This window comes from Physeter macrocephalus, chromosome 2 (genome assembly GCF_002837175.3).
Source record: "Physeter macrocephalus isolate SW-GA chromosome 2, ASM283717v5, whole genome shotgun sequence".
NCBI classification, from domain to species: domain Eukaryota; kingdom Metazoa; phylum Chordata; class Mammalia; order Artiodactyla; family Physeteridae; genus Physeter; species Physeter macrocephalus.
In genome coordinates this window covers 111,246,205-111,270,528 of record NC_041215.1, presented here as the reverse complement: position 1 = coordinate 111,270,528, position 24,324 = coordinate 111,246,205, and the positions used below count along the sequence as shown (strand labels likewise).

General features: G+C 43.5%; 1 protein-coding gene and 1 pseudogene across 12 annotated transcripts in view; both read left to right on the top strand.

The window, feature by feature from the left end:
• PLEKHM3 (pleckstrin homology domain containing M3) overlaps window positions 1-24,324 on the top strand; it is a 199,452-nt gene that overhangs the window by 59,045 nt on the left and 116,083 nt on the right. For all 12 annotated transcript variants that reach the window (XM_007110648.4, XM_028481372.2, XM_055089768.1 and 9 more), the window contains exon 4: window positions 18,911-19,056. In XM_007110648.4, the coding sequence (XP_007110710.2) occupies window positions 18,911-19,056 (146 nt within the window). The remainder of the gene's footprint in view (window positions 1-18,910; window positions 19,057-24,324) is intronic.
• On the top strand, window positions 14,259-16,128 carry LOC129392840 (F-box only protein 7-like; annotated as a pseudogene).

Here is a 24,324-nt window from a genome sequence, read left to right as displayed (position 1 = left end):
GGGAGGATCCCACGTGCCGCGGAGCGGCTGGGCCCGTGAGCCATGGCCGCTGAGCCTGCGCGTCCGGAGTCTGTGCTCCGCAACGGGAGAGGCCGCAGCAGAGGGAGGCCCGCGTACCGCAAAAAAAAAAAACAAAAAAAAAACCCATGAAACTCCTTTACATGTTTCAGATGAAAAAAGTGGAGCAGGCCTGCAAAGCATTGTGCCCTGAGATCAGGGGTGACAGCCAGTGTTTGGGTACAGTTTTGTATTGTACTTTGTTGAAGACTTGTAGGTGTGAAAAATCCTTTATACCCTTAAAGACTTATTTCCAAGCCTTCCTTGACCACTCTTCCCAAACCCCACTCTAATTCCCCAGGTAAATTTGAGCATTCCTCCTGCTTGACTCCAACCACCTCCTCCGTCTTGGACCCATGGGCCTATGACTTGTGTCTCACTTTTTTGAGGGCAGGACCCCAGCACCTCTCAGACTGTGGTTGGAGCACCATGTGCGTGGTGAATCATGAGTTTGATGTGGGGAGCCTTGGTTGAACGCTTCCCTAGACCTGTTGAAGTCAGTATCTCTAGGATCAGGCCTAGAGATTTCAGAAACTTTCCAGTTGATTTGCACACATACAGAGTTTGAGAAACCACCAGCCTAGCCCATAGAATGTTCTTAGTGAATGGATCAAGTCATATTTCAGTTTTCTCTAGGTTATATAAGCTCATTTCCTTTAGCTGTTTCTTCTACATATATTCAACATTTTAACCATTTAGTGTCAACCTGCTGATAAGCTCTAGGGTTCCATATCCTCATTATATTCTGGAAACTACAATGATGTTCTCTTAGGGTTCTACCCAGTGGTGAATACAAATGAAGGAAGTGATTAGCTCAAGTCCTTGACCCACATTTTGGCTTCTTTTTTTAAGACATCCTAATGATATGTTTTTATTTTATACTTGATAAGCATATTTAGTATTTGAATTTTGAAAATAGCTTTTACCTCCCTCACCTTCTTTGCTCCCAGCCTGGTCATCGTTCACATAGATGACTACAGTGGCCTCCTAACCAGGCTTCCTGCTTCCATTCTAACCTTTTCTAAATCTTGTCTTAACTACAGTGAGTATGATCTTATTAAAATTCAGATCGACCCTGGTAGACCTTTCTTTACCATTTTTCAGTGGCTTCCCGCTTCTTTTGACATGAAGACCAGCATTTTTACAATGACCCCCCCCCATGATTTGGCCCCTGCCCACCTCCTAACCTTCAACTCTTGCCCTCTTGTCACTCTCTCCCACACTGAGTTCCAGCCACACTGACTTCACTCTGTTCCTCAAATGTAGCACTTCCTTCTCACCTGCCTCAGAGCCTCTCCATGTGCAGTTGCCTCTCCCTGGAATATTGCCACCCTCACCACTGCCCCCCAACGCATTCTTCAGGTCACTACTTAAATATTCCTTTCTCAAGAACACCCTCTCCAACCAACCCCGCAGACTAACTTAGGACCTTTTTGGTTCCCTCTGCTATCATGCTGATCTAATACCTCCAGAAAAGTTCCAGAGAGCAAACCTTGAATTTGCTGGGCATCAGCAACTATTTGCATAGCATTTACATTGTATTAGAGATTGTAAGTAATCTAGAGATGATTTAAAGTATATGGGAGGCAGCGTGTAGGTTATATGCAAATACTACACCCTTTTATATAAGGGACTTGAACATCTGTGGATTTTGTTATCCACAGGGGGATCCTGGAACCAACACCCCATGGATACTAAGGAATGACTGTATTATTACAGCTTTGTTAGAAAGGATACAAATAAGGAACAGCCAAATGAAGAGACTCGTAGGGCAAGGTCTGGGAGGGCTCCAAACACAGAACTTCCGTGCCCTCTCCCCGTGGAATCAGGGTGCATCTACCCCTCAGCACACCAATGTGTTCATCAACCAGGATGTTCCACAGAGCTTCAGTGTCCAGAGTTTTTATTGGGGTTTCATTATATAGGCACGATGGATTGAATCATTGACTTTGGAATTGAACTCCGTCTCTAGCTCCCATTCCCTTCCTCAGAGGTCAGGGAGGCTCATAGTCCCAAGTCTCTAATCCTGTGGTTGATCATTCTGGTGACCACCCCCCATCCTGAAGCTATTTCGTGGTCCACCAGGACTTACTTCATTAGCATTAACTCAACTGTGATCCAAGGGGCTCATGAATAATAAAGATACCTGTGTCACTGAGGAAATTCCAAGGGTTTTAGAAGCTCCCTACCAGGAACTAGGAAGAAAGACCAGATAATTTTTTATGATACAACAGCTCAGGATATTGAGTGGGGCATTTCCACAACAAAAGTAGAACTTGGGTGAAAAGAGGATGTGATACTGTGGTTGCCCCTCAGAGGGTGAGGAAGGTATGGCCTACTGACCCTGTTCCCTCATTTCTGGTGAGCTACTGGTGGGTGCCTTCCAGCACTGACTGCATCTGCCAGGGGAGGGGAGATTTCTGGTGGTATCTTCCTGGATTTCTCTAGAACTGATCAGCTTCAGAAGCAGGTAAGAAACTGGCCGACCTTGGGCTACCCAGCCTGGCTACAGCCCTCCCAGAGCCCCAGCTCAGGGTGGTGGGGTGATGGACACGTCCAGTGACTTTGTGATTCCTGCTCTCTAACCCAGGTACCAGTCTCATATCTTGGTTTAAAGTAGAGTGTTTCCTTTTTTAATGGCTATAAATAAAAATGATCAACAAAATTAATTTTATGTATTACCTTTAACTGAAAATCTAGTCTATGCTATATACAACTTCTAGACATGGGAGCTAGGGTTCCAAAACCAAAGACATGTAGGCTTGTATCAGTTTCCAAAGAGTGAAAAATCACATTCTTTTTTAAATCCAGCTTTATTGAGACATAATTCACAAGTAACATTGTGTAATGTTAAGGTGTACAATGCGCTGATCTGATATATGTGTATATTGTGAAATAATTGCCACAAAAAGGTCACCTCACAGTTACTTTTTTCTTTTTCTTTTGGGGTGGTGAGAACTTTTTTTTTTTTTTTAAATTATTTATTTATTTATTTATTTATTTTATTTTTGGCTGTGTTGGGTCTTCGTTTCTGTGCGAGGGCTTTCTCTAGTTGCAGCGAGTGGGGGCCACTCTTCATCGCGATGCGCGGGCCTCTCACTGTCGCGACCTCTCTTGTTGCGGAGCTCAGGCTCCAGACGCGCAGGCTCAGCAGTTGTGGCTCACGGGCCCAGTTGCCCCGCGGCACGTGGGATCTTCCCAGACCAGGGCTCGAACCCGTGTCCCCTGCACCGGCAGGCGGACTCTCAACCACCAGGGAAGCCCCAGGGTGGTGAGAACTTTTAACATCTACTCTTTTAGCAACTTTCAAGTATACAGTACAGTATTATCAACTATAGTCATCATCATTCTAACCAGGTCTGTACTAGTATACCAACGGTTGTGTCTTGTCCGTATTTTTTTCAGTAATGTAAATAAATCATGTGGGGCTGAACCAAAAGCTTTGCTAAAAATCACTTTCCCCCTTAAATCACCAGGCCCATACCTCTGACACAGAGGATGGACTTAGTTTGAAAGCCTTGGTCTCTTTCTTCCTTTACCAAGAAAGATGTTCTTCTCAACCCCCAGAGTTTTTAGAGACCAGACAAAATAATAGACACATGATTTGGTGGCTGGGAAGCATCCAGACTCGGTCGGATAAGTAATAAATTAGGAGCACAAGAGCCTAGTCTTCTGTTTACAGCCCTGCTCCTGATTTATCATACAGCCTCAAGCTATAGCCTTTTCACAGCCTTGCATGTCAGCATCTTTGACACTGTAACTTGAGGGATGATTAAACTGTCTTGACTATGTACAATTCAAATGTTACAAGATGTCAGTTGCACCCAAAGTTTCCTGGCTACTCCCTGAGCCCAGCTGTCCTGTATGACCCTCTTCTTAATGATCTTCAACCACCAACAGGCATGCTCTGGTTTCCTGATTACCTCCCTCTTTCCTTCCCACTCCCATCATTGGATCCTGCCTGTCTGAGCCGTCGTCCGTATAGAGGCTTTACAGGGTTAATAAATCATGCTTCTTCATTCTGCTTCTAGGGGTCAGGAGGATGGAGATCAAGATATCGCAGGCATCGCTCATAGATCACATGTCATGTTATGTAATGGACCCTTAAATTAGATAGACTTACTCATGTGGTCACAACTGGAGTCCCTAAGGCCATGTCCTCTTGCCATAGCAGACAGAAAAACTGCTCCCTGAAGGCCAGCTGACATGCCAAGGTCCTTCTTCTAAACTCCCCAGTCAGATACCTCATTTTTTTTATCTGTGAGGAGCGCTGGAAAAGCAATGGGGAAAGAAGCTGGGAATATTACTCTAGGAAGTTCCGCTCAGATGGCAACATGAAGACCAGGGAACAGACGTTTCCTACTTGAAGGTGTCGTGTGCTTTTTTTTTTTTTTTTTTCCCAGTGTCCATAGATAAAAGTTTTATAGGCACACACCCGCACTCATTCATTTATGTACTGTCTGTGGTTGCTTCTGAGTTGTAGGTGTTTCTTTGTGTCTTGCCTACCAGCTCTAAATATCCTGACACAAGCAGCCTGTCTTCTTCAAGTATGAAACGTATGGTTAAAAGATCAGCCTTGGTGGCGGTTGCAAACCTGTGTTTTTAGAGAGACAGGAAAGCTTGGAAAGCAGGCCAAAGTAGGCATAAGGGGAAGAGTAGGTAAAGAAAGTAGACCAAGGCAGTGCCTAAATCTTCTAGAACTTAAAGGATTTGGTGTGGGGCGAAAATGCCAGAATTCAGCACGGACTTAAAAGGAAGCTGATGAAAGTGATTTTTTTTTACTTTGAGGCTGTTCCTAGTGCTATTCGGATTCACTCTCATGACTTTAATTTTATCAAATTGTTGTCATTACTAAAATAGCTCAAGTAGAAATTACTCTAAGAGATTCTGTCAGGGATTCTTCGGAGGTTTCAACAAAGAAGAGGAAAGGTTGTGTTTTAAAAATCCTGTAAAGTTCAAAGAGATGAGACTCTCACAAAATAAGGAGAGACAAACAAGCGTTGAGAATGGAGAGTAACGTGGAAGAGAAGTCAGAGGGGACCCTGGTGGGATAGTGTGTGTGACAGAAGCTACAGGCCAGATGAGGCTGATGTACGTGAAGCCTTCTGTATACACACTGGAAGGAAACTTAAGTTCCAGAACAGAAAGGAAAGGCAGGTGCTTTTCAAGTAAATCAAAAAGATAATCTGAACTTCCAAGCCAGTAAGAGGTTATTGACCTTTCAAAGCAATCATAATAGAGATGCACCTGGGGAATCACGAAAAGAGTTAGTGGTGGTTTAATATAATGTTAAATACCAAGGGAAATCACTGTAGAAAGAACATAATTGGGACACACGATGGATCCTATGTGAGGAAAAAGGGTTCAGAGCAGAGCTGAGATTAGGGTGAGGGGAGTGAGGCACTCGTTTGGGGCACAGAATTTAAGGGAATGCCAAAAAAAACCACAAAAACTAAACCAAACCCTCAGTAACCAAGATAAATTATTTTAATGTAATATTATTTAAAAATCAAAATTAATACCAAAAAAATCCATGATGAACAAATAAAAAATCTTTAATAGAGGTAAGATCAGTATGATGGATTTTTCTTTTTGCCTCAGGCTCTAATATGGTTCAGAGGAACATTCCAGTAAGACAGTTTACTTAAGAAGACGTCTTCCCCCAAAGCTTTCAACATGTAAGTTCCAAGTTGCTCAGCCCAACATTCGCTTTGTTAATGTTGAGGGTGGTGCAGTTGACCTCCCTTTTCTGTCTAGGATTGCAAGGGTGCCAGATGGGGAGTCCTGGTACTTCCATGTTTAAGATAGAAATGAAGGGGGTGGTGTGTAAGCTGTGACAGAGGAGCATTATTCCATCACCGGCAGCCTGCATGTCTAAAATAATCAGCTTAGTTTGGCCCCTTCTGTTTCTGCCATTGTTCTTCAAGTAAGGGTTATTGGTAGCAAGTGTTTCACCAGAAGGATTAATTTATGAAGAGAAGAGCCCCAGGCTTGGAGCAGATGTTACTCGCAGGTAATCTAGTAGATGGTGGTGCAGTGTGGACAAGGCCTCTCTTTGGAGGCACCTCTTTTGTCTAAACTAACCTAGCAGCATGAATCATTTTCTTTAGATAAGAAAGCAGAGCTGGTGAAAGGTCTTTTCCTCCTCATAATAGATGGTATATCCATTGCTTGCAGAGAAAAGTGACTAAGTAGGGTCAGTACACGGACCTTTTATCTTGCCCTCTTGTCTTTGTGCTGTTGCAGGGTTTCTCAACCGTGGCACTATTGACATTTGGGGCCAGATAATCCTTTGTTGTGGGAGGCTGTCCTGCGCATTGAGGGATGTTTAGCAACATCCCTGGCCTCCATCTATTAGATGCCAGTAGCTACCCCCACTCATCCTTTTGTGGCAACCAGAAATGTCCCAAATTACAAATGTCCCCTGTTGGGACAAACATCTCCCCTGGTTGAGAACCACTGTGCTATCAAGAAACAAGGGCAACCAACTATGTCTCCTCTTCCTCACTTCTTTATAAAGTAGTGTCTTCTACTGAAATGCATGTTGATTATTTCGTACCACCTAATGGTTTGTATTGAGACCTCAGCCTCTTAATGGGTAGGTTTAAGTAAAAGTACTAGGTTATAGTAATAGAACCCTCACCAACCAACATTCAGTATAACTATATCAGATGCTTTCAGTCACAAGTAACAGAAGATTGAATTCAAATTGATTTGTACAATAAAGGGGAATTATTCTCAACTGGCTGAGTTTTAGGCATCAATTGATCTGCTAGTTCAAATTTTTTGAACTATTTTTTTTTAATTTAATGCTTCAAACAGCATTTTCTCATTTAAACCACCCGCCCCTTCTGACTGATAGATTTCTCATATAACGGTCACAGGCTCAAAATGTCATGGGCCTCTTTGACAGTCCCCTTGCCATGCTCTCCCCATGAATCGCCTACCAAATCATTTGCACTTTATCTCCCAGTATCGCCTTCTTTATCCCCCTACCTGCTCCCAAGCCCACTGCCTACCCAAGCTCAGGCCAGGGCAGTAAGTTATCGACTGGTTCTCTCCCCTCCCAGTGTTTTCTTGCCAATTAATCTTTCCAAAGCACAGATTGCTGTTCTGCTTCTAACAAGTCTAGCTGTTCCTGTATCTTACTCGTTAATACTCATCCCGTATTGATTAGTAAGGACTTCTGCCCTGAGCATTCGGGAGTCTTATGTTCAGTTTACCATTCCAAGCTCTTTTCCCGACACCCCTCTAGTTACAGTGAGCTTCAGACAACTAGAATAGTCAGTGTTTTCCAATGAGCTTCCATTTTTCTGACTTGAGCCTTCCTTTTCCAAAATCTTTTTTTCTTCAAGACCCAGCTCAATTGCCCCTATGTCTACACAGCCTTCCTCGATCTCTACAATTAGAGTGATTGCTTCCTCCTTTGCTCATCTCTTACTGTCTTCTACTTGCCACCTTACAGATTTGTATTCTTGCCCCCCTTCACCCTTCATATTCAGAGGAGATGCTAATGCTTGTGAGGTCCAAGGCTGAATGCATTGATGAACTAAATTGTGTTCTTTTGTATGATTGATTCATATTTTCTGTGCTTGTCCTATTGTCATCCACAAGGAGACAATTTATGTGATATCTTCTGTATGGAGATAGCTATGTGGAAATTCACCTATATAGTTCATCGTTGTTCCTCATAAAGTGCCATATTGGGTGTTTCATCTAGGTCCTACCTTTTTCACTAGATGTACAACCATGGACAGAATTACTGTATCACCCTCGGTCTCAGTTTCTTCATCTGTAAAGTGGGGATAATACCTACCTCACAGAATGATAAGAGAATTACATGAATGTGTGTGTGTGTGTGTGTGTGTGTGTGTGTGTGTATGTATGTAAAGTGCTTATAAAAGAACCTGGCATATAGTAAGCACTATGTTAGTATGTGTTTATCCATTTGCCTATTTATGTATTATTTCCATTTTAAATTTCTTACCATTTTCTTGAAAGTCCTTAGGAAAAGAACAGACAGGCATAGGAGTTAATGAGAAACTCTAAGAGGAAAACAAGTATGAAAAAAATACTAAATTTAGACTGATTTAAATATATTAGATATGGAATTTATAACATTTCTTATTAAACTTATCTTACACTACTCTAAATACTGGTATTGAAGCATCTTATCATAAGAAAAAAGTAACTCAGCAATTCAAAACATTTCTTTGGAAATGAAAATCCGTGTCACAGATCATTATAACTCACTGTAGCTATTTAGTAGATAGAAAAGCAGTCAGAATCTCTCAAACAGTGCACATATTTACTTACTTGCCTTAGCAAAAATCAAGATTTATTGCCTTTCAAGATAAATTTTGACTAAATATTGACTCTAGGTTCTCAATCATTGTTTACCTGAAAGACCAATAAATCTTGACACTTCTCAACTTGAGTTGGAGTCTACTTGGTATTTATTCATTTATTTCATACGATTTATAATCTTAATAACAACATTCCATGAAATTAAACAAATAAACATTGTAGAGTTTAGCAAGAGCAGAAAGTCTTTAGTTTCTATTTTTTTTTTTCTTTTTTTCTTTTGCTGCAGAAGCGTTATTGTTTCCATTCGGCCCACAGCTCGGGAGAGGGCTCCAGGGTGGTTAAAAAAACTGCCTAGTGGCTGCAGGGGGCAGAAGTTCTGACACCAGGGGCATGCAGAGGGGTTCTTCAAAGTCCACTGGGCTCTGGAGGCTCCTAGTCCTGTTGGAGGGTGAGCCTTCTAAGAGATGCTCACCCAGTCCCGCCTGCCTGCAGAGGTCACGTGCAGTGCATCTCCTTGATGAGTTTCATCTCCTCATCTAGGAAGTGGCTCTCCGGATGTCACAGTGATGGAGGTCTGTGTGAGCAGAACCCAGGGCCCGCAGATCCCACAGGGCCTAGTTCAGGGTCTTCTCCAGGGTTTCACTCCACTCCTCTTGGGAGGGCTTCTGCATGTTCTGGAGGAGGGTGCAGCCGCCACACAAATTTTGCATCTTGAAGAGACTCTCGGCGCCCTCGTGCTTCTCCTGAGCCAATTCACAGAAGTGGCTCACACCTCCAGAGCCACAGCGCCGCAGTGGAACTAGACACCCAAAGAGAGGTGGGTGCAGGAGGCCCACAGATGGCTGACCAGTCAGTTGACAGCAGCCTCTACCTCGCTGGAATAATTCTGACGAATCTGGTTGGCAGTAAGGAGCTAACCACAAAAAACGGTGTTGGCCGGTCCCAGAGACAGAGGATGGCGAGGGTCCCAGGGGTCGCGACTAGATAGGAGGTTGGTGAGTGGTCAGAGACAGGAAGAACGGGTGTCCCTGCGTCTCTTCCATCCAAACATTGTCAAAACGAGACAGATCCGTGAGACCACCAGCGTGCTGCCTGTATTTTCAGTCAGCAGTGGTTACCTGACATGATTTTTCTCTTCATTTCTTACTTAAACAGAGCACCTCTAGCTCTGTTAACAACATGCAAATCGAAACTGACTTAGCAATTTAAATATTCATTGTGGGGGAAAAAAAAACCTCAACAGCTTGTAGAATACTTTCAAATTTTAAACCAATTAGTGTTCAGATTAGGTTTTTTTTAAAGATCTTTCTTTGGTTGCCGTAGTCCTGCAAGTATAGTCAAGCAACACGTGATTATACCTGTAGATGACCTCTGTCTTGGACAATTGATGTCTGTTGGTCTCAGTTGCCTCTGTCTCTCTAGACATAATGGGCCACTGAATAATCACTGTGTCCAGGTGCAGCGCTCATACTTTACAAGCCTAACATTTGCCATCTTGCTGTAATGAAAGGAAAATTCCTTAATTAGGTACATCCATAACTTCAGAGGAGTTATTTACTTATGTTCTTAAGGACGTAGCTGTCCTAGCAACAGCTACAGTCCATTCTACAAGTGCCACGTTAAATTATCCTAAATGTGTGTCAGCCACAGTAGGAACAGTTTCCTTCCGAGTGTTACGTATACTTTTTAAAGTGTCAGCCATCTGACCATGTAGCCCAACTTTTTGAGTCAAACTTTTGATCAGCAATGAGTGACAATTTCTCTTTACAATCTCTCACTGCCATGAAAGTCATTTATAGACAAATGTAAAATGAAGCCCACCAGAAGAAAATTCTTTTCTGATGAACAGAAAAGAATTTCAGTATAGCTTTGGGAGCAACCAGTCAGTACGTTTTAGGATTGTATTTGAGTGTGTGTATTCCCTCCCAAACACGAAGTTTTCATCCCCTGGGAAGAGAATTCCCTACCAGAGGACTTAAAACCTTATGGGGAAAATAATTTTGAAGTATTGCTCTCCAAAGTTGAGGCCATATACCAAAGGGACTACCAGCAGTGTGCCATACTAGTCACATGAGCAATTAGAGGTAGAACACAATTGATTTTTCTTGATTTCCTGTTCTCTTCCTTTAGTTCCATTTGAGATGCTTGTGGATACTATTTTCCTTATAACAGACAAAACGCATACTCAGAGGCATTTGTTTTCAAGTGCCGATTCTCCAATCCAAATACTTAATGTCTTGGACTTCCCTGGTGGCACAGTGGTTAAGAATCCGCCTGCCAATGCAGGGGACACGGGTTCCATCGCTGGTCCGGGAAGATCCCACGTGCCACAGAGCAACTAAGCCCGTGCGCCACAACTACTGAGCCTGTGCTTTAGAGCCCACTAGCCACAACTACTGAGCCCGCGTGCCGCAACTACTGAAGCCCGCATGCCTAGAGCCCGTGCTCCGCAACGAAAAGCCACCACAATGAGAAGCCCAAGCACTGCAATGAAGAGTAGCCCCTGCTCACCGCAACTAGAGAAAGCCCCCCCCCGCACAGCAACGAAGACCCAACGCAGCCAAAAATAATTTTTAAAAAAATTAAAAATTAAATAATTAAAATGTCAAATACTTCATGTCTTTAATTGATTTTATGACTAAGTAGATGTCTCCTACTTTATGGGTCACCACCTTGTCCCAAAGATGTAACGTAACTTGGATGCTTGAGACAGGAGAAAGTTTTGGATCACTTATTTCTAAGTAGGTGTTTCTCAGTGTCCCTCACCCTTGCCCTCTTCCTGTTACAATTATGTAGAATTACGTAGCCTCGGTTCCACCTGTGTTAACTTGTGAACACACGTGTGAGCAGTCTCACTTGCCAGCTCCTTCCCCTCCTATAGAGGAGGATGCAAGTCTAGGGCCCAGATTTGCTTTGCTTCAACTTCCCTTAGTGGATACCAAAGCTACCTTGCAAAAATCGCTTCTGCCCTGTGTCCAACAATCCTTTGTTTAAACACCGTGCCCAGCTTTGTGCTAATCTTAGGCTCATTAAACAGAATTTTCTCCTGTATACCCAATGTGACACCTTGTTTTAAAAAGTACTTATTCAACATTTACTTAATGAGCCAATGGTTATAGACTGTAAGCTAGGAAAGCTAAGTTCTTTATGACTTTCCCCCCTAATTCTTGTAAAACAAGAAGTCATTGAAATCCCCATTTCCATTTTCCTTCATCTTGGAACATTTGATCCCTGGGGCACATGATCAGGCTCCAGGCCTTCAGTCAACATTTGCCCAGCGCTTCCCACAGCTCACTGTCTGCCACCAGAACACTGGGTGGGAGCTGGGAGGCAGGGACAGGGCCGTCCCCTTCCCCTCCCATGGCCGTTGCTCCTTACCCGGCATGCACAGCAGAAGAGGGATCGAAACTTGCCAGTTTTATTTTGTCTACTTTAACAGAGCAAGTGAAAATTCGTCCTCTCACTCTCTTTCTCTTCTTTCCTCTCTTTTATAAAGGCACCTTCTCTTCCCTCTATTTGCCCCTGTTCTCTTCTTAGATCATTTCTTCCTTCCAAATACAAAGTCCTGGATTTCCCTTACCAAATGAGGTGGCGGGGGTAGCGTGGCTGGCCACACTTAGAAAGCATTGGGTGCATTCTTTCCCTAGTGAGAGAGAATCACCTGGACAAAGACACAGCTCTCATTACTTTTCTGTTGTGCCCATGAATTTTCCACCTGCTGGCCGAGGGAAGGAGGGCTGCGGTTGGGAGCCAGGAAGGAGAGAGAGGTGGTCGGCTTCTCCTCAAGACCTCAGCTTCAGTAACATTTCATTGCGGCCAATTGAGCTAACTAGGTACCCTTGTTAGAAGAAAGACTGTACCCTTGTCGAGAATTATGCCAACTGCTTCAACCCCCAGCAACAGATTCTTTTGGGTGTCTATAGTGAAAGGCCCCTTGGGAAATGGACTGTACAAGCAGCAAGTAGGATTTTGGTTAAATGGTGACATTTGTTTCCCAAAGTGTATCAGAAGGGAAGCTAAGCTCTTCAGAGCATGTGTTCATTAAAGATTTGAAGTGGGGTGGGAAGCAATAAAAAAAAAAAAAAAAAGGCCAGTGGGTTCTCTTGTGAGATAGTTTTTTGTTCCTATGAATTGAATACACTCTCTGAAAAGTTTCAAAAAGAGACCGAGAAGTATGTTTTTGCTTTGATCCTACATGTGGAGTGTTCCCTACTACAAATGCCTTTTAATTTAGAAACATTGTTGAAAAGTCTGTTTGAAAGTACATGAAAATATAATATGTAAATAAGTTCTAATTAGTTATTTCAATTAATTATTTTTTGTCTCTGCTTTGCAGCTCTATTTTTCTCCTCATAATGTCGCTTGTGAGAGTCCAGCTTTGGCCTCCTCCAAAAAATGTGTTTTTCTAATGGTCATTATTAAGAAAACACATTTTCCCCCTCTGGTTGAAAACCTCACAATGATTAAGTAAAATCCCAGGTTGTGTATCTTTATGGGGAATTGTTTCAGACAGTTTTAGTCCATGATTTGCTAGTAGGATATTAAAGAAAGAAATCTTGCAGTTAATTGAAAGAACGGGTGTCTCCTTCTTCAAATAAATGGCATGTGTTGTTTTTTAGAAAATGAATCTACACCAGGCCATTGACTGGCCTCTAATCTTTCCTGACCATCCTATGTTCTTTCAATGACAAATACATTGGATTTGGAGATTAAAAGTTTTAATTCTTTCTAAGTCAAATAAGATGCTTCTCAGTGGGAACAGTGAATGCTCTGGAAAAAATGCTGGTAAAATGAACTGTTGTTTCTACGTAGTAAATTTTTGAAAATTGACTAAGAACTTGAAGTGTTGATTTTGGAAGGCGAGAAATTAAACTGTGTGACCAATTATGAACTTTTCACTTAGCAGTCTGCCCACCTGCTGCACTTTACTTAAATAGAATGAGAATTTTAGAGCTTGGAGGGACCTTTGGAGTCACCTAGAAATCAGGAAACAATCCTCAGCTTTTACCCACCACAGTCCCTCGTGGTGGTTGGATGGGTAGAAATGTAGGTTCCTGGGCCCTGCCCCAGGTTTACAGAATCAAAATCTCTGGGCCCAGGTTGGAGGTGGGGGAGGACTACATGTTTCACAAACATCTCCAGAAAATTCTGATGCTCACTGAATTTGGCAAACCACTGATTTAGGCTAACTCCTTTATTTTTGAGGTGAGGAAAGCAGGACTAGAGAGTTTGATGGGTCAGGCTCACCATGTTCCCTAGGAAAGAGCAAGCTTCCTGACTCTAGGCTTGTGCTTCTCTATACACCATGTATCTAAAACACTCCTAAGAATTGGGATAGGTTGAAACCTTCTGGGTCATTAGGAGCTATCAAGCTTTAAAACAAAAAAAGGTTTAGTGAGCAAAATCAGGTTTATTTGGGAATAGCAGAAGAATTGCAATTAGGGACATGCAAACTGCTGTGAACCACAGGCAGGTCTGGAGAACAAAGGAGAGGAGCAGTTTTATTACAGAGGAAAGGGGAAGTTGGAAGGAGCTGCTTTGAAGGAAAGTTCATTGGAGGACTGTGAGTATTCAGGGTTGTGGTGGCTTCTCATTGGCTGGGGTGTTGCTGGGCAAGGAGAAAATCTTCCTTCTTCGTGCTGGGCTATGTAAAGGAAGCTGCCACAAGTGGAATGTGCCTGAGACCTCCCCTTTCAGGGCTTCCTGCCTCCGTTTTGGATGAGGTTTTCCTTTTATTCAGTTTTGTAGGCCGATTTCAGCATCAAGAGTAGGAGAGCATGGTCCTAAATAAGTTATAAAGGTAAAGACACCAAGGACTAGACGTATGAGTTTAGTGCTGCTGCTTCTGTCTCAACTAAAATGGGCATAAGAGGCCGGGCGGCGAGCAGGGCGTCATGGGGCCTGTGCTCCTGGACTGTGACGCGCAGGCCAGGCGGCAAGTGGGCGCTGAGGCTGCAGCTTGTGGCTTCCTGGCTCCTGGAGGTCATGGTGCGGCGTCTCGGGGGCTCCCATCCCCTCCAGGTTCTGATAGCCGGTTTGCAATTATATTGAACAACAAGGATGCCCTCACTGGAGATGAAGAGACCTTGGCTTCATATGGGCTTGTTTCTGGGGACTTGATATGTTTGATTCTTGAAGATGCCTTTGTAGCACCTAACTTACCTTCATGCACAGATTCAGAGCATTCCTCGCTCCAGAATAAGGACCAACCCTCTTTGGCCGCCAGCTCCAGTCAGTCCAGTGTGCGGGATGAACAACTGCGTGATTCATTCCAAGGACAGGCAGCCCAATCTGATGTCTGGAATGATGGCAGTGGGTCAGGGCCTAGTCAAAATTTTGAAGCTGAGTCGATTCCAGATGTTGTGGATATGGTAGAGGGCACAGGTTTCTATCCCTCAGAACCAATGCTCTGCAGCGAATCGGTGGAAGGGCAAGTGCCACATTCATTAGAGACCCTGTATCAGTCAGCTGACTGTTCTAACCCCAGTGATGCCCTGATAGTATCCATACATCTCCTCGTGTTGGAGTCGGGTTACATACCTCAGGGGACTGAAGCCAAAGCTGTGTCCATGCTGGAGAACTGGAGGTGGGGGGGGGGCTATAGTATAAGCTGCAGTACACACATCCTCTCTGTGAGGGTGGCTCTGCTGCTGTCACCTGTGTGCCTTTGGGAAACTTCATCGTCATAAATGCTACACTAAAAATCAACACTGAGATTAGAAGTGTGAAAAGACTGCAGCTGCTGCCAGAATCTTTTATTTGCAAAGAGGAATCAGGGGAGAATGTAGCCAAGACATACAAAGATCTTCAGAAGCTCTCTCGCCTCTTCAAGGACCAGCTGGTGTATCCTCTTCTGGCTTTTACCCGACAAGCACTGAACCTAACAGATGTATTTGGGTTGGTAGTCCTCCCATTGGAGCTGAAACTGAGGATCTTCTGACTTTTGGTTGTTCGTTCTGTCCTGTCTTTGTCCGCAGTTTGTCATGACCTCTGTATTGCTTCAAATGACCAACTTCTGTGGAGGTGTTTATATCTGCGGGATTTTCAAGATGGTACTGTCAGAGGTCGAGACACAGATTGGAAAGAACTGTACAAGAAGAGGCACAAAGAAAAGAAGCTCAGAGAGGGCGGCATGTGATGTTCCTGCCATCGTCACCCTACCCATTCCATTCTACCCCAACCCCTTGCACCCCAGGCCTTTTCCTCCCAGTTCTCTCCTTCCTCTAGGAATTATTGGTGGGAATATGATGAAAGACTAACCCTTCCTTATGTTGGGGATCCAATGAATTCACTCATCCCTGAGCCTGGGGAGACACCCAGACAGTTCCCTCCACTCAGACCGCGTTTTGACCCAGTCGGCCCCCTTCCAGGACCTAACCCCATCTTGCCAGGGCAAGGTGGCCCCAATGACAGATTTCCCTTAAGACCTAGCAGGGGTCGGCCAACTGACAGCCGGCTACCATTCATGTGACTGGTTTGTAATCTCACTCTGGAGCTTGTTTTGGTTTTGTTTTTTTTTAAACTATAGACGTCATCTTGTTGGGGTACTATCTCTAGTGTTTTCTGATTGTGGTGGTGAGAAGTGCACTCACAGAAGCCTTTTGGTAGGTATATTTAAAGCTCCAGGGGTGGTATGGCCCAAAGGTTACTGCATGACAGGGTTGGCCTTGGGAATAGTTGGTTCCTGACATCCCCTCTCTGAATTACCCTCTAGAATGAAGGTTAGACATTGATAATGTTCTGCACCAGAATAAAAAAAAATTAAGTGTGAAAATAAAATAAAATAAAATAAAATGGGCCTGAACCCCAGCCATGTTCTCTCAGCCTTTCTCTCTTTTATGAGCCTGGAGACCTGTGCAAAGTAGTGAGGATGTTTAGCTTATTTAGTTGAACCCTCACCATGTTAGGCTTTGGGCCTGTGTGCCCAGTTGATGTACACATTTGTAGGCTATATGCTTTCTTAAAATGCACATTTTTGGGGGTGGGATAGGGAGGGGGGGAGGGAGACACAAGAGGGAGGGGATATGGGGATATATGTATATGTATAGCTGATTCACTTTGTTATACAGCAGAAACTAACACAACATTGTAAAGTGATTATACTCCAATGAAGATGTTAAAAAAAATGCACATTTGTGTATTTTAGTATTGCCTGTGTATGCTGCATCTAGGAGATTATAATAAAGTCATTAAAAGTTACAGAATAATAAACCCAGTAGGACCTACTAAAGCATATATAAACATTCAGCAAATGCTTACTGTTTATTATATCCAAAATGCAAACAAGCAAAAACCTAAAATAAATTTATTTTTGCAGTGTTTTATGGTGAGAGTTTCAGCTATAATGATGATCCTGAATTTCTATAAGATCACGCTCATTTTCTGAATCATTAGGGAAGACTGAATTCTCTTCATTGTCACTTCAGTGTTAAGTCAGTTTCACGGTCCACTAAATTTTGGAAACAGTGTCCAGTGTCTAAAATGTGTCAAGTTCTACTCAACTCTGTTTCACAGTCCATCTATGAACGTGTCTAATGTGTAATTCTTAGAAGGGGCAACATATTTGCACAGGGATATTCACCAAAGTAGGCTGTTTTCAAGAGGCAGGTGACCAGGTTAGGAGGATCAATTCCAGAATAGCTCTGGGAAGTTAAAATCTCTTTATATGCATGAGGGTGTTTATGTGCCAGATAATATTCAGTTTATCGTCTCTTTCACATAAACATTTATTGCTGGTCTATCATACGTAAAGCGCTACAGTAAATGCTAAGGATAAAAAATATATCTGAGCATTTTGTCGTGTGGTCAGGGTTGTACAAGCACGTCAGAAAGCGCAGTGTTTAAGGGGGCGCACGCGCTACATGCCGCATAAGCAGCGCGGTCAGTGGGCGCAGCGGCGTTCCAGTGTACATAGCCTAGAGATCATGACAGCGCCTCCCACGCCCCACAGAAGCAGCAGGTGGGTTTGGTTCTTCCTTATCCTTCACACATATCTCAATCCTCAGCCAATCTGAGAAACAGGAGCTTGTTAGGGTTTTGTTGCTACTCAACAGTAAAGAAATAGCTATCCCAGGAAGAAAGGGTGTTAAACTCTGGAAGCGTAATCCCGATATATTTACTCCCCGTCCGTCTTTCAATACCTCTCGTATCTAAAAACAATAGGATCTAATTCTCTTTCTGGAGGGTACCCTGTGAAACTGCTGGATGACTGATACCATTTTATCTGTGATGGAAATGAAAGCTCTAGGAATTTTATGATGCTTTCATTCATGAATTCATGGGAATAAGTATCTTCTTAGGCTGGCAGTTTGTTAAATAAACATGTTTGAGCTCCTTCTAATGGAAGCGGGCTGCAACACTGGTTATATTATTATTACTATGATTATTAAGAGTAATCTATTTTGTACCCATATTACGAAATAGGCTTAATGCGAGATTTCTTTGATCAATACGGGTCTTGGTACCCAACCATGAAATGGGCCACGAGGGAGGATTTCTAACATGAAAGCAGTGGATGAGAAATGTCAGAAAAACGATGCTGTTTGTATAATCCTGATGATCTGTTCTGAATGTTGTCGTTGGGGTTGATTATGACAGAATTTCTGTTGTCAGTAGAATGTAGTTCCTCCTAGCTAAGGGAAAATAATGGCTTCTTTTTGGCAGGGCCATGATTATTCCCAGGTCCCCTGACAGTACCAGGACAGTACTGACAGAACCATGGACTTCCTGGAACATGAAAAGGGCCTTGGCAATCACTTGCAGGCAATCAGTGATGGGCAGGATTTGGCAAAGTAGAGATCAGAGAAGAGGGCGTCATGAAAGGAGAAATAAATTGTGCCAAGATATGGAGGGTAGAGTAAGCACACTGTTTATTTGGGTAACAGTGAGGAGAGTCCTCTAACTGCAGCAAAGAGGTTCTGTGCCCATTGGAGGGTAGTAGGAGTAGGTAGTTGAAAAGGAGAGATGGGGACCAATCAAAGGACGCATTCCTTTCGTTGATTTTTGTCAGCCAAGGAAGGCTACACATCAGGTTTTAGGATCATTTTAGAATCAGACAAGCTTAGAGCCAAACCCAAACGCCATCTCTTACTGGCTGGGTGACCTCAAGACAAAATGCTTAACCTGGCTAAAACCTTAGTTTATTCGTCTGTAAAACAGAGCTCATAATATCTTCCTCATTAGAGATGCTGCATGGGTTAAGTAAGAACCTGTATGAGAAGCCCCCAGCCAATTGCCTGGTGAAGTAGGGTTTCTGAGGAGGAAGCGAGGAGATGAAAGGGGGTTGGTTGTAGAGAGACTGGTCTCTGGCCGCTGTACACAGAAGTGGTGGAATCAGAAGAGACCAGAAACAGTACCAATGTCAGCAATCCCCGAGGAGGCGAAGGGGTGGGAGCTGCCAGGCTAGGAAAGAGGGGACGTGTCTGTACACGTATTCTCTTCAATTTCTTTCCTGTCATGGACTTTTGTTTCACTTGAGGATTGTGTAACTTCGTTCTGTGGTGTTAGAAGCACAACAATCACCGACTGTTTCTTTTGCTCTGAACAGGATGCCAGCGATCCATAGGCCTTTCCAATGGGAAGGCCAAGGTGTGCAATTACAGCGGGTGGTATTACTGCAGCAGCTGCCACGTGGACGACAGTTTTCTCATCCCGGCCCGCATAGTCCACAACTGGGATACTTCAAAATATAAGGTAGGTACCGAAACTGGGTTCACTTCATAATAGCGATTTGGGTATTTACATGTTGTCATGTGGATTCTAAAGATAATGAGATAAGAATTTGAGGCAGACCTGATTAAGTAGTCTCATAAAAGCTACAACTTCATTCTCTTTTCCCACTCTATACTTTCTTTTTTTTTTTTTAATTAATTTATTTTTGGCTGCATTGGGCCTTCATTGCTGTGCGTGGCTTCCTCTAGTTGCGGCGAGCGGGGGCTACTCTTCATTGCAGGTGCGTGGGCTTCTCACTGCAGTGGCTTCTCTTATTGCAGAGCATGGGCTGTAGGTGCAGGGGTTTCAGTAGTTGTGGCATGTGGGCTCAGTAGTTGTGGCTTGCGGGCTCTAGAGCACAGGCTCAGTAGTTGTGGCGCACGGGCTTAGCTGCTCCGCGGCATGTGGGATCTTCCCAGACCAGGGATTGAACCCATGTCCCCTGCACTGGCAGGCGGATTCTTAACCACTGCGCCACCAGGGAAGCCACTGCGTTATTTCCCTCCCTTCCATGGTTTTAACTACCAGGGCTCATATGCTGATGATTCCTACATTTATCTCCAGCTCTGGTTTTGCTACTGAAAGTGAGATCTGTGGATTTAACTGCCTGATAGCATTTATCTCAACTGTAGTTTTCAACCTAGTAGTCCTCAAGACACGTGAACCACTTAGCTCCATTGCACAGCATTTCCACCCTTGCAGAAACGAGGTAATCGACTTTGGCAAGTCGAAGAATCTAACCCCCACTGGAGTTGTACTCTAGGCTTAGCATTTTTGTCCGGTCTTGGGTCCTGCCACCCAATAGGGAATTCTGTTATCTGATTGGACTAGTAGCTTTCCTGATCCCTTCTGCCAGAATATCATCACATCTGCCTTGAACGAACCTTCCGTGCAAGGTGCTTCATACAAAAACAGGCTGTATGATGGTTTTTATACCTCCTTGCTGATAGATGTCTTAGACTTCCTTTCATTGTAACTGTAAATCACTCGGGAGCAAGGTAGGCAGGGAAGGAACCTGTAGCTGTCACCTACCTGTAATCTTTGACGTCTAAAATGAACATGACGATTGTGAGTGGCCAGTTGTCTTGGATCCTTTTCTACATCCCTGGGCAGCTCTGTCTCCTGTTCCACCCAATAATCATCCACATCTTCACTGTCTTCGAGATGCCTCATCGCAGTCCTTCTCAGCGTATGACCTTGCCTCCTACTTCAAGGAGACCATTGAAGCTACGAGATTTGAATACGAATACCTACCAATTTGTCTACATTTGTACCTATCCTTACTGCTTCCAGTCCTGTGTTGGGAAGAAGAAGAAGAGCCTTTTCTCTTGTTTAGAGGTCGTCCTTCCATGTGTGCTCCAGATAGTTTTACCCATCTCGGGAATCCCTGCTGTTTGTTCCAGAGCTGAGAAAGGCATGTCCTCCTTGGTGAAAGCTCTGATGCTCCCCACCTTCCCCATTTGTGCTTTGCTGGTTCTCCCTGTGCCACCATCACGCATGCGTGGGCTTCTAGCGCTGCACTTATTACAGGGGTAAACAGCAGGAGCTTGTTGTTCACCAGGCCTTTGTTCAAATCCTTCCTCCACCTCTAATTAGGTGCTGGATTGGTTGGGGCAAATTACTTGAACTTCCGTGAGTCTCCATTTCATAATCTGTAAAATAAACCCAGACTACCTGGGTTCAAATTTTAGCTTTGTCATTTACTGGCTGTCTAACTTGGGCAAGTTGTTTAGTCCCTCTGTGTTTCAGTCTCCTCATCTGTAAAATGAGGACAGTAATAACTCATAAGGTTACCGATGGTTAGATGGGTTCATGCATGCGAACAAAGTACCTCGTGCACATAGTGTGTGCGAATAAGCATTTGTTCTTACTACACTTCATGTATTTACCTAAAAGAGCTGTGTGAATTGAGATAATATAAGAAAAGCACTCTTCGACTGACTGTGGTAAGTACTTAAAGAATGGAACGAAGTGATTATTTTCATGATCCTCACATTTATATACCAGCCGGCTGCTTATCTGTCTTCTTACGAAAGGTGAGCTCCCTGGGTGCTGGGGACCTGCCTTAGCACAGTTTCTGGTGTGTAGTAGGTAAGCAGAGCTGTATAGTGAAGCCGGTCCTGTGGGTGCCTCAAACTCAGTACGCCCCAAACCGGCTTCCTCACCCTCACCAGCCGTCTCCCACCCCTCCCTCACTGCACGTGGCTCCACCAGTCCCACCGCCAGTGCTGGGAGACATCCTGGACTCTTCCCTCTCCCACACCGGCCCTGCCTAATCCGTTCGCAGAAATGCACAGCTGACTTGGAGCTCTGAGGCCCTGCACCCCGCTGCACACGCAGCGCCACCACACAATCCCAGCCCTCCGCATCACTCACGGGGAAGAATTCAGTCGCCTCCCAACCGTGCTGCCTGCCTTCAGGTCTTGCCCAACAGGATTTCAGAAAAGTCCCATTTGCCCCAACATTATTCCCAAGAAGTCCCATTCTCACCCTGGGTAAATGTTATACCCTCTCTTAGTCTCTGTTTCTTCACATTTAGAATGGAGATAATAGCAGCGATAGTACCTACTTCACAAGGTCGCTGTTTGCTTAAATGAATAATTCACAGAAAGCGCCTAGTGCAGTGTCTGGAATGTAGTAAGTGCTCAATTAATGCCAGCTTTTACTCTGACTGAACATAAGATAAATCCCAATCTCTTAGCCCGACAAAAGACTGTTTGTGATCTCTAGTCCTAGCCTTTCTAGCCCTTTTACCCACTCCCTCCCCACCCCCATGAGTCTCTTCAGGAAGACCGCACTCCTTCCCATTGCCCAGTCCCGCCAGGCTAGTTCACACCTCTTGTCTTCCTCTTGCCCTCATTCAAATCCTAAACCCAGCTTAAACCTCATTTCCTTTCCTGATTTTTTCCTTCCCCTCAGCCAGACAGTTATCATTCCCTCCTCTGCATCTTGTACTTGACACTCTGAATATAGGCTATAAATATATTTGCCATGTGTGTATTAGATAAAAACTTACTTAGAGGGAAAGAACACTAGCTGAGTTTGAACAGTTTAGATTAATCTATTTGGAGCAGGGCTTTGACAGCTGAGAGGTGTGTAGAAGGCAAGTGAGTGAGGCAGCCCCAGCCCTGTGATCGTTGAGGGCTTAGGCTGGTGGCACCTGCCCACAGAATATGTGCCCATCAGTGGAGCTAAAGCAGAAAAGGTGGCACTGAATGAGGAAAGTGAAAAACTCAGGAATGGTTTATGAAGCCATGAAATGGAGGAGATTCAGCTCTGTTTGTAGTGATGGCTGAAGGCCACCCAAACCATCAATCTAGCCATCACTGCTGCTTGTAGTCTTTCTATAAAGCAGATATTTTTGTGGTGGTGGTCATTCAAGTGACAAGGTTTGATTTTGAGAGGATAGGTAAGTAATAAGGATATTAGGTACCCTCACTTCATCCATGAGGAAAATGTCCTTTGTCACACCGTTCCCTCCCTGGATCTCAGTGGACCAGGGAAGATTTTAAAGCAAGAACAGAGCTGGTCAATTTTATCTGGATCATCTCTCACTGGCATTAAGTAACTATATTCCATTTAGTCCAGTGTCTGTCTGTCTTTGCTCAGATGCCAGGATTTAACTTAATGTTCCTAATTGGGAGGATCAATTCAGACCTATCAGTTTCCAAGACCAGACATCGTTCTGTTAGATCTGCCTGCTCTCCTTAATTGCGAGTACGTGACTGGCTTGAATATCCATTTAAAGAGTGAAAAAATGGTTTTGCAGAGCAGAATGAAATCTGTCATCTTAAGCGTTTCCTTGTCTGCCCTCCAGAGTAATAATAATCCTAATTACTTTTAAAGCAGGATTTCATCTGTTTTCCAGTGTACATCCTGCGGATTGAATTGAGCCCCAGGATTACCTAGCAGCTAAACCCTATCCTCCAATTTTATAGCCATTTTCTAATGAAATTCTCTTTGAAGATAACTTGCCCTCTACCACCACCACCCCCAATTCAAAAATATCAAGCATGACAAAGGGCTGGTAAGGAACTCAAACTTAGCCTGAACTCTAACTAAATTGTGCTTTTGAAAAATATTTTTGTATCCTAGCCTGAATATTCACATTCCATTTAGCTAGGGGTTTTCCATGTTACATAAGCCATTTCCTATCTCTTCATCTTGAGAGGCATTCAAGGAAAGCTCTATTGCCCTTGCAGAGCTGGAGAGTAGCTCGCTGATGGGAAAAACCACTTGTTCAGAGTCATTTGGAGATTTTGAGAACAAATTGTAATTAAAGTTAAGATTTCCTGATTCCTTCTCCCTTAGCCCACAGTGCCTGTTTTAATAAGACCGAGAAGTATTATGGTTGGAATTGATCTTATTAAAACTTTTGCCATGATTTTTCATAATAGATGATGGGAAAAAATACTGGAAGGAAACATTATACCAAAGCAATCAGTGGTTATTTTACTGTGGTAAGATTATGGGTGATATTTTTTTTTCCCTCCTAATCTTTATTCTCCAAACTTTCAGTAATGTGATTACATTATTTTTATTATTTTATAAATTTTAACTGTCACGTAGCTCCGTGACAGTTTCCTACTTCAGAAAATATGTACTAGAAATTAACCTTTTTTTAATGCCTCAGAATTATAATTATAAATATGAGTGTTCTATCTCATGATCAATAACTTCAATGTGGTTTAATATGGTATGGGAGGCTATTTTTTCTGTAAGGAAATTGCCTTGTACTGCTATACTTTTATTCTTCTTTTTCTGAATATAATATACTTTCACATTTCGAGGTTCAAAAATACAACGGACATATACACATAGATAATCTCCCTCCCTCCTCTTCCTCTCACCCACAGGCAACCAAATTACTCCTTCCAGAAATATTTTACATACATGTGTTTTACACAAAAATGTCAATTGGCAATACAGTATACATGCTGCTCTTAGAAAATATTCCATTCAGATCATAAAACTCTTCCTTGGGCTTTTTTAAACAGCCATTCCATATATATATTTATTTTATTTTATTTTATTTTATTTTATTTATTTATTTTTGGCTGCTTTGGGTCTTCGTTGCTATGCGCAGGCTTTTCTCCGGTTGCAGCGAGCGGGGGCCACTCCTCGCTGCAGTGGCGGGCCTCCCACTGCGGTGGCCTCTCCTGTTGCAGAGCACGGGCTCTAGGCTCGCGGGCCTCAGCAGTTGTGCGGCACGTGGGCTTAGTTGCTCCATGGCACGTGGGATCTTCCCGG